The 14,263-nt window shown below is 38.4% G+C and overlaps 1 protein-coding gene across 3 annotated transcripts; it reads right to left on the bottom strand.

Moving 5' to 3' along the window:
• Positions 1–932: 932 nt before the first annotated feature.
• Positions 933–13,414, bottom strand: klhl8 (kelch-like family member 8). 3 transcript variants are annotated; one of them, XM_023280892.3, is made up of 12 exons: positions 13,326–13,414; positions 10,633–10,852; positions 10,328–10,389; positions 9,584–9,749; positions 8,002–8,322; positions 7,599–7,785; positions 6,458–6,601; positions 5,202–5,313; positions 4,700–4,868; positions 4,438–4,597; positions 3,658–3,859; positions 933–2,678 (listed from the first exon to the last, which is right to left on the bottom strand). In XM_023280892.3, the coding sequence occupies exons 2-12, from the start codon at positions 10,828–10,830 to the stop codon at positions 2,555–2,557; spliced, it is 1,845 nt and encodes a 614-aa protein (XP_023136660.1). In that variant the 5' UTR covers positions 10,831–10,852; positions 13,326–13,414; the 3' UTR covers positions 933–2,554. The 3 variants fall into 3 exon arrangements, with proteins under 3 accessions (XP_023136660.1, XP_054875462.1, XP_035809024.1); XM_055019487.1 differs by lacking the exon at positions 13,326–13,414 and adding an exon at positions 11,710–11,825 and having other exon boundaries at positions 8,173–8,322; XM_035953131.2 differs by lacking the exon at positions 13,326–13,414 and adding an exon at positions 11,710–11,732.
• Between the last annotated feature and the right edge of the window lie 849 nt (positions 13,415–14,263).

Here is a 14,263-nt window from a genome sequence, read left to right as displayed (position 1 = left end):
TGTGGGATGTTCAAGGTAAAACATTAACAATTATCAAAAAATAAACACAAATTATGCTGCAAGTTTTCTAAGGTTAAAAAAACTTTTTGCAAGGTTTAGATTTTAGTAAAAACTAATCAATTAAAAACATTTTCTTACCTTTATCACATTCTTTCATTGTTACTAAATGCATCTTGATGCAAATCACTGAATTTCCTTGTGACAGTACCAAGAATAAAACGCACTTACCCGATAAAAGCATTAGGACTATACATATTTCATTTGATGTAACTGCTGGGCATCATTTTCTTCAGCTCACAAAATAATGTTAGCTGAAATCTGGTCCTGAGAAATCATATAACACAGTACATAATGATCAGACAAACACACAAGGTTTCATACAATTTGTTTCTTGAACTTCACAAACTCCAAGCAAAGAAATTCTTGCAACCATTTGGAGATTGAGTGAACATTAAATAACACAGATAAACACATCTGACACAATAAAACCACAAAGTCCAGGAGATGCTGTTTGTAACAACCACATGGCAACGGTCAATAAACTTATACTGTCAAACCACCGCCTCCAGCTGTCACTTTTTAACATGGTTTCATGGGATGTTACAAAACATTAAAATTGAAATCAGATTCTCATTTATGCTATATTACTCAGCAGATTGTCCTATTCAGGCAACAAGATTATGAGTCTGTATTGACCCAGTGAAATGTTTCCTATTCAGAAAAGTAAAATTTTATACATAAAAAAAAAAAAAACCCAACTTGCTCATAAGAGTATCTTGTTGAGCCAAGTTGAAGTTTACAGCATCTGATGGCATGTAACGGGTGACTTTAACACAAATTTAGCTGTTCAAAGAGTTTTTTAGTGCCCATTTTATTGTTAGTCTGAAAGGCAAAGGTCAGAAAGTTTGAGAAAAGAAGAGAAATCCCACCAATGAACTTTACACATAACTTTATTGTACCAATTTATACCAATACAGTGTAAATAAAGCACAAGATGGAAGCAGTCAAGAGGAGGAAGAACAACACAAAGTTTACACATCGAAGTTTACAAAAGACTCTTTGCTAATAAAGTTGGCTTCAGTTTAATAGTAAAAATGACTGATAGTATTAATACCTGTGAGACACTATCTGTTCAATAAAGTGTATTTAACTTGTATAAAGAGTAAATAGTCATCTGTCTGCCTATTCAAAAAAAAAAAACTGTTGCCAGAAATTATACATTTTTCTTCAATATGGCAGAAATACTTGTGTGTTAAATAGACATCTTCAAACTTATATTATGAATAACATGAAATTCTCCATTTAGGACAAAAATATACTCAGACTTCACATCTATTCTAGGAAAATAGTGCACAGCAATGGATTAGATAGTAAAGAATAATACCAAAGATACGGCTATCTTATTATACAAAAATGTCCATATATTAAAATATAACCAAACCATCTGCAGACACAAACCTCAGCTGAATCTCATACACATCTGAAAAATCTCTGATGAGGATTTCTGACAGTCCAGCTATCGTCAAACATAAATTTTGAATTTGAGTCTGTTCCTGCCAGTTTGAACAGATCTCTATACAACAATGTAAAACTGGAAAAGAAGTAAAGATATGCACCATATTGCTCTGATCACTCCTCGACTCTCAGATAAAGTTGTAAACCAGTTCTGAAGTCAGGGTAAACAAGTCGACTTCGTGGATTTGCATTTACAGCTTTGTCCAATGGCTTTTCTGTGATTGGCACTCCTAATCAGCGATCGATTTGTTCCAGTGAGCTTTAAATCAAAATTCAGGCAGAATAACCACAAAACAAAGCTAGAGCTGCTTGGTAATGATCCAGCTAACTCCAGCTGCAGCTGCTGATGTAACAGTTCTGAAAATCCTGGAATAAAATCGCAGGAATCTTGTAAACTCTTTGCATCTCAACATCCCGATTCAGACTGATAGAAATGTTACAGATTCAACCACACGGGTCCGTGTTAAATACAGCATGAATGTCTTTAAATCACTGATTTGTCACGTGTGGATAACAAAAACTGCCAGTAGACCGACTGGTTAGAGAAGTCCTTTACAATCTTTCATACTGGCCCACTGTAAAGTCCTTTTTTCTAATGTGCACAGCTAACCAAGGAGCTCTGAAGCTCTCCTCTCATTCTCAAGAGGTTTGTATTTAGTACAAGGCTCAGCTACTATTTTCCCTTAAAAAAGTCAAAACTATGCCAAAGCAGACAAACGGAAGAAAATACAGTACAAAATACTACATTAATGATTGCAAATAACACCAGCAGGAGTCAAGAAACATGTCTTGATTGTGTCATTTCGTCAAAGAAGACTTCAGATTTGTCAAATGTGCACTTCAAGTCAGTAAAATCTCCCTAATATTCCTCAGTTACTGTGTACAAGCTGAACATCAGCCTACAGCGTAAAGATGTTCAGTACAAACGTTGCCGAGTGGAATCACTCTGCCTGTCTGTGTGCTTTGTGTTGTGTGCTTGTGCAGTGATCAGATCTGGATGTGACCTGGCCGTCAGTCACCTGGTAGTTTTGGGTGGTCGTCACATGCAGTTGACCACGTTGCTGGATCCCTGACCGACGTCTCTGATCTGGCTGACGTGAGACGAACAGACGGCTACTCCAGCTCCAGCACGACAGTGAGACACTGAGCCCACCAGCTCCCATCTGAACGGCAAAGACATAGAAAATAAAAATGAATTTCAACAGGGAGAGACGTAATTAAAGCTCTGTAACTACAGAATTAAAATGAACTAAATAAGAGCTGTGTAATTAATCACTAAGTATTGAAAAAAAACAAATCCTACCTCAGAGAACAGGCTTTATATATGGACTATAGTCCATCAAACTTCCTTACGTTTTTGTGTTCAGGTAAGATGATCATCATTTTATTGCACAAAGACAACACAGGAAATATTTGTTTTAGTGTTGTTAACTGCTGTGCTCTGCAGTTTGTGTATGGCAAGCTTTCTGTTCTTTTTACATTTTATTTTACTGTCGCCTACTGTTAAATGCTTCTTAAAGTTGCTTGTGCCTCTTGAGTTTTGTACACTAGTCTCCCTTCACTGCTGTAAGATTCAAATAACAAAAGAAAATATACAGCATTATTATTCCACCACTTTTGTACTGTCCGTCTAGTATATTACTGCTTGATAATAACATCACAATAACATTCCAACAATAAAGAATATCAGCAACCCCATGTTCTACTATAATCTAATGCCATCAGAAATCCATTTTTAGCTGCTTGTAATAAAAGAAGTTTGGGTTTACTGCAGCAGAAATCACAAAACTGTGACTATATGTGCTACAGTTTGGCAACTGCCAATAACCATGGTGTGTTTTCAACTGTGTAATAGTGAGAATGAATAGTTTATCCATCTTAAAAACTGCCTTATAACTTCCTTTGAGGAAGGCCTTTGAACTACACATACAAACAAGCTGTCGAAAAGTATCACACCTCATATTTTGCATCTTTTCAGATATTCACAGATTGTCAAAGAGCATTACTGAAAAAAAATAAATAAATGAGGGACCTGAAGCATGGAAACATCTACAGTATGTCTGACACATAAGGTTTCTACTATCAAAAGAGGGTTTTTACTCCATATAGCACCAAACAGCCTTCGCTTCCCCTCTGGCTCACCTGTTCATTCGAGGCTCAAAAGCCTCCACCGTGTTCAGGTAAATGTTTCCGTTGTGTCCCCCAACTGCAAACACTCTTCCCATTACAGTGGCGACACCGACTCCACCACGTGGAGTTGTGAGCTCCGACACGTATTCCCAGCGGTGCATTCGTGGGTCAAAGCGCTCTACGGAACTCAGGGGTGAGTTGTCATCAAAACCACCTTTAGAAAATTGTAAGAAAGGCAATTATTTAAAATGACTAGAATTTAAATTATTATGATACCTCTCAGGAACGTGTCCAAAGTGCCTCACTTGAAATGCCAAATATACAGACAAAGAATATACTTGTGTGTAACAGCGTGTTGCTTAAAGTAGCACTAAGCCGGTGTTAAAGGAGCAGATACAGAAAAGGACATTTTACATATTCACACTGGGATATCTACTCAGTAAGCTGTCACAACAGATATTTCAGTGAAGCTGAAATGACTCTTCTAATTCAAGTAGTGCAATAACAATCATATCTTTACACTCTGTGAATCAGTTACAAAATAGTTTTACCAAACATGAACTTTTACACTCATTTGTGTGTAAAACTCACGGCTGTGTAATTAAAGCATGTGATATGGTTGTATCGAAAAAGCGCCCACGTATGAGAAGGAAATAATGACAGATGGGCTCAGCAGGTAAATGTGTACATCTTAGAGCTGCTGTATGGATCCCATTAATATGATCTGGCTCTCCAAGGGACCAGATTTGAAATAATTCAGGTGAACTGAATCCAATAGAAAAATCCTCTCACCCACTACATAGAGGCAGCCATTGAGTTTGCTGACTCCGTTCCCGGCCCGTCGCTGGCCCATCTCGCTGACCTCTGACCACTTGTTGAGGTGAGGGTTGAACCGTTCCACACTCGACAGTGACGCCACACCGTCATTGCCTCCCACTGCGTACACGAAACTCTGAGGAGAGAGTTTTTTTTTTTTTTTTTTTTAAAAGTAATGAAGTGCAGAGTAGATATCAAACATCAGGAACAAACTATAGTCTTTTCTCCTCAGTTTCACCCCCAGTGCCACAGATCCAACTCCTCCTCTGGGTGTGTTCATCGGAGCCACGGCACTCCAGCAGTCACTTTCGATGTCGTAGCGCTCCACATCTTCGAAGCAGGTGTTGTCATCCAGACCTCCAATAGCATATATGGGACCACCAAGAGCTGCCAGCGCTATACCCCTCCTGAAAGCAGATATTTATGCCAGTTATTTGTATCTGCCAATCAGTAAAAGGTACAGTCGATGGTAAATGGTTCATTGGAAGAATCTCAAAGTATTAACCTGCACAGCTACTGACTATGTAACGAGATGAAACAGAAGGAAAATCTTATGTCAGCAGGAAATAATACAAACAAAATGTACATTTAATTAGTAGAGTTTTAAAACCAATATGAATAATGTCTAACTTTTCTGTAAACATTGCATATTTTCAAAACTATTTCTCCATCCGCTACAGCGGCAAGGTTTCTATTTTCCGTGTTTTTGAAGGTTTATTCACTCTATTGTGTCTGCGTACCTTTTGGTGTTCATGGAGGCTTTCATCATCCACTTATTGGTGAGAGGGTCAAACATCTCCATGTTGCCTAAGTGTTCGTTGCCGTCGTGGCCCCCAACAGCATAAACCTTGCCTAAGGAAACGACATCAGAAAGATGTGAAGTTGATCATGTGAGCAGACCAGCAATCACAAATAATGCTTACAGACCAAACAAAGGTCTCATGAGAGGTGACAAGTACAACGTTACAGTAACACGATACACCCAAAGCATTGTGACCACCTCTGCCTATTTATGAAATGACGGGCATAGACCCTACTAAGACTGCAGTCTTCAGATCAACTGGCTGATTGTTCAGTAGATATGCTCTCATCCTACCAAATTCTGATCAGTTGGGCAGTTGCTGGTGTTACTCTCAGCCTTATAGGATTATTCCATTATCATCCGTGACTACCCTCTAACACACCCATGTTTCACATGTTTGTCATCACTACATGCCATGTAGATGGCAAGGTTGAACTTCTTTAGAATTAACATTTACTTGTGTCAACTCCAGACTAACTGACACTGTGTCAAGGTGGTCTTTGATTTGGCTGGTTAAAATGGATAGACTTTGCAAACTGCAGGTTGCATATCACAGATCAAAAACCAACACTAGCTCTTGAGCTGTGATCACAAGTTCATAAATTTCTATTTTTGGAAGTGATAAGAATACTGAAAGGAGCGCAGTGCTCTATTTCGAGACTGTTAGCACTATTTCTGTGTAAAATAACAAGCTGAAATGATTGAAAATGCTGCAAATACTAACTTTTTATTAGGACTTCACAAGACCTCAAAAGGTGTCCTGTAGTATCAGGGACCAATAAATTAGCTGCAGATCTATATGTCCAGTACAGATCAGACTTGCACAACACACAACACCATGTTGCAGGTTTATGGTTGGTTCCACATCAGACCACTTTTGGCCAGTACTTACCACTGTTTAGTGGAAGCACCCTACAAGTATTAACCATTTGATGCGCAACATGGGTCAAAAGTGACCCAAATCCAACAGAAAATGGGTATCTCCTGATCCACACAGTGCATCAGAGGGTTAATAATGTTATAAGATAATCAGTGTTATTCACTTCCTCTGTGCGTGATCATAATGATTTGGATCATTGATCTACAGCGATGTCTTCTGGAATACTGTAGTAACATTAGAGTCATATACAGTGTGTCATAATTCTTTGTATCACATTTACATTCTGTAGTGTTCTTATGTGAAGCTCCTCTTACCTCCTACAGATATTACACCGACGTGACGTCGTCTGCTGTTCATTTCAGGACCAAAGAACCAGCTGTTCTTAGTGATGGAGTAGCATTCAATGCTGCGAAATGGGTCACCAGAACCACCACGGCCACCCACACAGAATAGAACCCCTGATGAAATGGTTGAACAGAACAAAACATTATTATACAAAGAGTACACATCATACCTTATACCCCCAAAAAGTCAGTAAGACATAACATGAAGAACTTTCTGTAACATGGTTAATTTCTGGCTCAGAATGTGCCATTAGGGAATGAGAATGCATAAAGTAAAGAAAATGACTTTATATTGCTGTATTTGACAGAAATCTCTGTATTTTCCTAATGGACAAAAATTTTAATTGCTGTTGTTATTCTCAGTTGTTATCATTTTACTTGTGCTTTTTCTTGGGTGCCAGCTAAAACCTCTACTGGTGTGTGCCAAAAGTTCTTTTGTGCTGGAAACAACCCTATACAAACAAAAAGGTGAGAACATTTTTGATAAATTACCCGAATCTCGGATTGAGTTAATTTTTTTATGGTGATGCACCAGTCAGCCTCTTACAGTTTGGTAATTTCCTGACCTTGAACATCACTTTGTACATCTGTGTGATATTTTGCTGCCAAGCACAGAGCACCTGGTGCACCGGTAAGATTAGAGGCACAAACAGGTGGGAGGTTCACTCAAAAGATGCAGCACAGGACAACTTGTCAGTATTTGGCGGTTGGTATTTGGTGAAAAATGTGTCTCAGACTTTGTACTGACTAGATGTCTTGAGAACTCATTGGTTTCTAGCACAACAACTGCTGCTATGACAAACATCGTTAGATCACATTTTGCAGTATAGAGTAAAAATTAAATAATGGATTGTTGCTAACCCTAACCCTAGAAGCCTCTTTCCATATGCTGAGCTGTTGACGTTTTGTGTAACTGTGACTGGCAAAGCTGTTTCATGAGACTGACTGAGGTCAGTTATTACTGTCACACCTTTTGGTTTACATTACATCCTTTCTTTTTACATGTTGCACTTGGAAATGGCTGCACAGTCTGTATGTTCATGATCTTGGCTGTAAATGTTATAAAATCAGTAGTTAGATGTTGAGCAAAACACTACCATGTAAGTACTACCTGCAGTGTGCTTTCGTGGTACGGTGCGGACTGAATACTCAAAGTCCGGGACCACCTTGTTGCTGAGGTGCAGGTGATAGTTCCTGGCTTCATCCATCAAGTCACGACAACTCAGGTTACCTTTAATCATCTCATCCTTTGCCACTGTTCCGGTCAGAAAGTCAACTGGGAGTAGAGGGAGGCGCACCTAAAGGAGAGACAAACATACAGTATAATGCGGTTGTTAAAGTGATTACATAAAGCTGTAAACGTATATGTAACCCATACTTCACATGCTGCTAATCAGTAAACTAGGACAAAGTCTAACTTCACAAGAACACCACATGTTCACAAGGTAACAAAAATACAGCATTTCCTCCAGCCAGACCAAACACTCCTGGGTGCAAAATATGCATTTGCTAACCTGAGACATGATCTGGTCCAGCCAGGCCTCGTGGTGCTGAGGGTTTGCTTTCAGCCATTTCACTGCTGCGTTGTATACCTGTGTCTCTGAGTGAATATTGAGCTCGCTGGAGGACAATAATGTACGCAAGTGTTGGGGTGACACGGATGTGAAATCCTCACACTCCACTACCTCAGTGAAGTGCTCACAGGCGTAGCGGTCAGCCATGTCCATCAGGTCCACACGATTGTGGCTCTCAGCAAAGGTTCGAACTGCCAGGCAGTTGGTGGGGTGAAAGTGGGCCTTCATGTACTCACAGCAGGCTCTCGCCACCAACTCCACCTAAAAGATTCGGAAAATAAAACAATTTTACACATTCTCATATGTACTGCACTCTCGTCATGTGACCCTTATGTTAACCTTTCCAGCCCGTTTAGAAAATAGCGAGAAATGCCGAAATTGGACTACTTTTCACTGGAATACAAAATAACTGTGGCTGTTCTCAAGGAATTTACTATCAAGAGGCACTACCAGACGAAACATGCTAACATATACGATAAGCTAACTGGGAAAGAACGCCGCAAAAAATCAAAGCAACTGGAAGCTGCTTTAACAGCACAGCATTGCTTTTTCACAAGAGTAGGATGACCATATTTTGATTATCAAAAACCAGGACAGTCGGCCCAGCAATGAGATACTCAAATGATACTCGAAGTTTACTCAAAGATGCCTTATAATTTCAATACATTTAAAGTATGCCTCCACTGTATGGATAGAAAATTGTTATATTACCCAATACTATCTATAACCAAAGACACAAATTCAGATAGGCTTCTCAGAGGTTACTCAACATGTTTTATTATGACAAGTTTCAAAAATAACAAATGAAATAATGATAGAAATAATGTCTCTTCTGTATTGGAAAATAAATAAATAGATTAAAAAAAATACCTCTGCTGTATTAGCAATCCAACTTTAACAAAAATAGCTCTTACAAACTTACAAAAAACTCACAAAAATACTTGTAAGCTTTAGTTCAATTTAATGGCCCAATGAAATGAAAATCAGGACATTTTCATCACTATATAAAAAACAACCAGGACAGGATGTGAAAACAGGACAACTTATCAACCTCTGCAAGAGCCTGTGAGTCAAATGAAAATGCCACAAAGGTGAGCTACAAGGTGACAACGCTGATTGGCAATCACTGCAAACCTTTTACTGAGGGTGAATTTATCAAAGACTGCGTGATGAAAATGGTGGAGAAAATTTGTCCTGAGAGTTTTCCAATGTTTGCCTGACTTGAAACACTGTGGTATGGAGAATTGAAGACATTTCACCTGATATCAAGAGACAGTTAGAGGCAAAAGGAGGTGGACGCATCTGACACCGCTCAGATACTGACCTCCAGAGCCTTAAGGATGACATTAAGCCTTAATGCAATGCTGTTCTATTAACAAACTGTCATCATATTTTGAAGTGCTAAATGAAGGTTTGAGCATCACTATACTTGAATCAGGACAACTGAGTTCATGTAAAATAACACAAACTATACTAATAAAACAAACTGCTCACATTGCTGTTTATATTCATGTTTCTTTACCTGAAGGATGCAGGCAGCATAAAGCAGCGGCTGGACATTGTCAACAGTTAAGGTGAGCTTGGAAGAGTAAGCAAAATGCACCAGGTCCTGAATGGCATCACCATCAAAGTCCTTGATCTCAATCAACTCCTGCTTGGCCTCCGACATCTCTGACAGGAACATGGCCCTGAGGGAAGATACAACAACTTTGATAAAAAGGCTTCACATCGACAATACGTTGAAATGTAATCATGCTGCAAGTTACAATAAATACATTATTTTTTGATGGTCCCTTCTGGTATTCATTCATTCCATAAACTTTCACTCCAACTGAACAGTGTGAAGCCCTAATAACAGTTTGGACTATCAAATAAATCATCTGAATGATTAATGACTTATTTACTACTTCCTAAACAAAAATTCCTAAAAAGATCTCATATCTTCTCTGATGAAGACAACAATTCAAACAGCAAGAAACAGCCTGAATGAGCATAAGTTTATACAGAGCTGCAGACACAAGGGTAACTGAGTACTATTAAAATCACATCCACTGCTTGATGCATCACTCTGAGCTACTGTCACATCTGTGTGATCATTTAGCAAACAGATGCTTTTTAGGAATATTTCAGAAAAGAGCTTGAGACCAAAAGGCTCCATTAAATACTTTTGGAAGTGATGAGAAAAAACAACAACACCAACATATGTTTGTTGGTTATTTGAAGCCAAACAAAAAAAGCAACAGCAATATAAAAAGATAGAGCACACCTGAAATAAGGGATAACACAAGCCAGCACTAGCTTGTGGCATGGTATCAACCTACTGCCAACCTGAAAAGACAGACAAACACAAAATACATGATTGAAAAGTATGAAACAAGGCACACTTTAATATTAATAAACTCACCCATTATTTATTTAGAGAGAAATAGAGACAGAATACAAAACAACCAAAATTTGGAATAGGCTCATGTATTAAACATTCTTTATAAAATCATCTCCAAACTGATATTATTGAAAAATAAACAAAAATCAGTTGAGACAAAATACACAAGACAAACAAATCTCTCCTACCTTCAATGTGACGTCACAGAGTTCGCCCACTTCGTAGAAATGCCTGAGGGAGTTGTGGAAGTCCTTCCAGGCCTCATGAGCCTCAAAGACAAAGGATCCATCAGGCTCACATTCTGCTTTCGATGCCCTGTTTCCAGGCCGCTTCTCCTTGGACTTCAGCTGCTTGGCATGGTCTGGCACCACATCCCCCGGTGCCATAGCGGGTTACAGGAAACAACACCTACATGAGAGAGAAAAATTTACACTCAGATTCATCCCACTTAGTCAAATGTTTTGTGATTTTCTAGAACTGATGTTTTGTTTTGTTCTTTAAAAAAAAACTTCCTTCAAGTACCTGCAGTTTCACCCTGCGACAAATTGTTAAATTCATTAATGTAGTCATGAGGACAAAATAATTGCATGCAAAACTTTGTCACTAGTGCTCAAACAGCACCAACAGAAAACAAAAATCAGCATTATTCTGATATTCATCGTCCTTTTCAAGCACATATGATAATCATTCTGATTCCAGCACCAGGAAGATTAGTTTATTTTCTAAATTTTGTTCCCCTTCACTCTACTTTTAAGAAAATGAGAATATGCATTGAACTCTGGGGAGGTGAGTGACAGGAATTTTTCACTATTCTCTGACACTTTACAGTCTAAAAGAATAATTAAGGAACTGAAAATGCTGAAAATAATAACAGCGCCCTGTTTGACCCAATACAATTACATGGAGATGGCTGTAAACAATGGTATAAATTGTTGCCCACCCTTTGCAATAGCAAGCAGGCCAAATTTTCAATTCCACTAGCTCAGCCAAGAACAACTTGCAGTCAACATCCGCAACTCAGCGCAAATAACAGTCTACAAGCTTCAATAGAGGCAACAAAGGGGAAATTAGTGGTGGGATACATTGCCTGCCAGCTGAGCAAGTTTGGTCAGTATTCCCCCCCCTTTCAGTGTCACTTCCCTTTTACGCATTCAGCAAAGATGGGAACCAAATGTGACAAAAAAAATAGGACATGCAGTTTCCTCCAAGTGAATACAACACACCTCAGAGAAAAGACTGAGCAATCAAACTCATAAAAGCCCTACCTATTGCTGAATCTGATGAAAAATGTCCTCAGTTGATTGTCTCTAGCTGAGAACAGCGAAACTGAGAGCAGACAGCCAGAGGCCAAAGCTCCACCCACACCTTACAGATGATGCACTGTCTCTCTTTTAAGCTCTGCCTCTGACACTGAATAGAGTCAGTGTATCGCCCCCTCATCACTAGTCCTCTCAGCTATAAGAGCAGAAAACATCAAGTCCCATCATATGCACTAGTGATCAAAGACACTTTGTACTTCCATTCTACTTTCAGAGGTTTAATCTTAGAGACTGTTCTGTTTCTCAGCGCATACGGGAACTCGGTAATATCCACTTCCCTCTGAAACAAACTCCTGGTCACCTGGAACACTTTCGCCTTTAGACGCTAACATCCTCATACTATGTTACATTATTTATAAGTAGCAAGTGGAATGAAATATTCAATAATTTAACAACTGAGACGTATCACACAACTACTCACATCTGCGGAGCACACACTGTTAAGACGACAACGACCTAATTTTTCTTTGCATTTATGTGTCCAATACAAAAATAAAGCCTCCCACTGAGCGACTGACACGTCCCATTAGACACAAAAGTACACAGAAGAGGGGGGGTGCACTCCTGAGGATCCACTGTTGTCATGGCATGTTACTTCACCTACTTCCAAGGGTGCCAAATGATGTGCTTCCATGGTTTATCCTTTGAGTATGGTGACAGGAAAATAACTAATGAACTTGCTATGAAAGGACTGAGGGTGAGACAGCTTATTAGAAAGACAGATAAATATCAGAGGCCATTTGTTATGCAATCATCTGGAGGTTTAGATCTATTTTAATGGTAGAATGACAGTGGATAGCTTTTTTACATCCTTGGAGCAGATATTATATGATCAAAGCCTCCTCATTAATTCTACCTAATCCCTTCCTGCACTGATATGTACAAAACGTTTGTTTCACATGCATATAATAAACGTGTTTTAGCAGCTACACTTTGACGTTAGGCTGCAAAGAGAAATTATAAGGGTTGCAAGTATTTAATGTAAGGCAGCAGCTAGTTTACACCTTAAATATTGCACCTAGCTGTTTAGTGTAAACGATAGCTCACGCCCTCAGGTGTCACCCAAGGTTATTTTTGACGTGCCGATGCTTTAACGATACCAGAAAGTACTGGAATTTATTGCAGCCAGGTTAAAATCGGTCACAACGGCCGACAAAAGCTAAAAACATAAAATGTGTAACACCAAACATCATCCACACGTCAACAGTTTAAGAGGAAGGACGAGCTCAGTTATCAAGCGAGTGTTGTTATATGCTAGTTCCCGCACTGTTAAAGACAGTATTTCAACAAAACATGCTCGTTTCTCTCTTAGAAAACACACACAATTCAACGCCACGATTCTACCGAATGTAATAAATCCAGCTGGCTAAGCTAACACTAGATTACTGGTTAGCTTGTTTGCTAACAGTAGCTAGCATCGGCATGACAGCTAACGTTCACTGGCAGGAAACGGACACGATTTCACCACGAATTTAACGACAAAGCCAAAGTAGAATAGTTCAAAAATACTAGAAAACGTTGAATTATCGTTACGTTAGGTCAAATATGTTTCATTTACTTACCTCATGTCGCAGTAAGAATTAAAATGCCGGCTTCATTGAGTGGAATGTTTGGCATTGGCACGTTTGTTGTGGTTCCAGGTGCTTCATGGGTAATGTAGTTTCAAAGCAGTGCTAATTACATAGTCTGTGCTTATCAGCTTTATCAGGCAATTAACCTTAACCTCATATCATACAAAATTGCATTTTATATGATATTTTATGGTCTTAACTTTAATATTTTGGTCAGGCAAATCTTGCACGTTAACAATATTATTATGTATTAATTTGTATCTTTAATATCACTGTATTGTTAAAATAGTCCTGTAAATTTGCATTATACATAAAATTTTAGGCTCTTAACCCTAATATTAATTCAGCCAGGTAACTATGTATTTTGCATAATATTGTAAGGCTTTAATCCTTATATATAACTTACTCAGGTACATAGAAAATTAAACCCTGTAGTCTTAACATTAATATTTTTTTAAAAATTGGTATTTTTTGCATATCTAAAAACAATGTAGTATATCAAGGTTAATATTTAAGTTAGTCAGGTAAATTTGGTATAATTAATGATATTGTAGGGCCTTAACTTTAATATTTAGTTGGCTCAGTTTGTATTATATATATTGTAGCATTATAAACCTATTATTTAAGGTACTGGGGTAATTTGTGTTCTTCCTTGGTCTTTAAAGCCAAATGTTGCATAATTAATAGTACTGTAGGGTCTTGACCCATAATATTTAACATTGGTAAATTTATAAAAGTAACAATAGTGTATGGTCTAAAGCTAAATTCATAATTCCAATCTTTGGCTGGCACGTTTGCAGATCACATGACTTTCTTTCATATCTGTTCTTCTAAACATGCTGCAGAAATAACGGTGGCCTGACTTGATTTTTAGTTTAACTGTAGAGATTTAAATGTTCTGAAATTATCACAAAGTTCGTGCGGGTGCA

Source organism: Amphiprion ocellaris, chromosome 17, assembly GCF_022539595.1.
Source record: "Amphiprion ocellaris isolate individual 3 ecotype Okinawa chromosome 17, ASM2253959v1, whole genome shotgun sequence".
Classification (NCBI taxonomy): Eukaryota; Metazoa; Chordata; class Actinopteri; family Pomacentridae; genus Amphiprion; species Amphiprion ocellaris.
Note: the sequence above shows the minus strand (reverse complement) of the source record. Positions and strands in the feature narration are given on the sequence as shown.

Bases quoted from the DNA above. Each gene is read 5' to 3' on its own strand.
- klhl8 (XM_023280892.3), bottom strand. From the start codon at position 10,830: ATGGCACCGGGGGATGTGGTGCCAGACCATGCCAAGCAGCTGAAGTCC. The intron at 6,602-7,598 runs GTAGTACTTACA...CCATTTCATCAG, and splicing joins ACCACGAAAGCACACTGCAG to GGGTTCTATTCTGTGTGGGT. The intron at 4,598-4,699 runs GTGAAACTGAGG...CTCTCTCCTCAG, and splicing joins TTGGATCTGTGGCACTGGGG to AGTTTCGTGTACGCAGTGGG.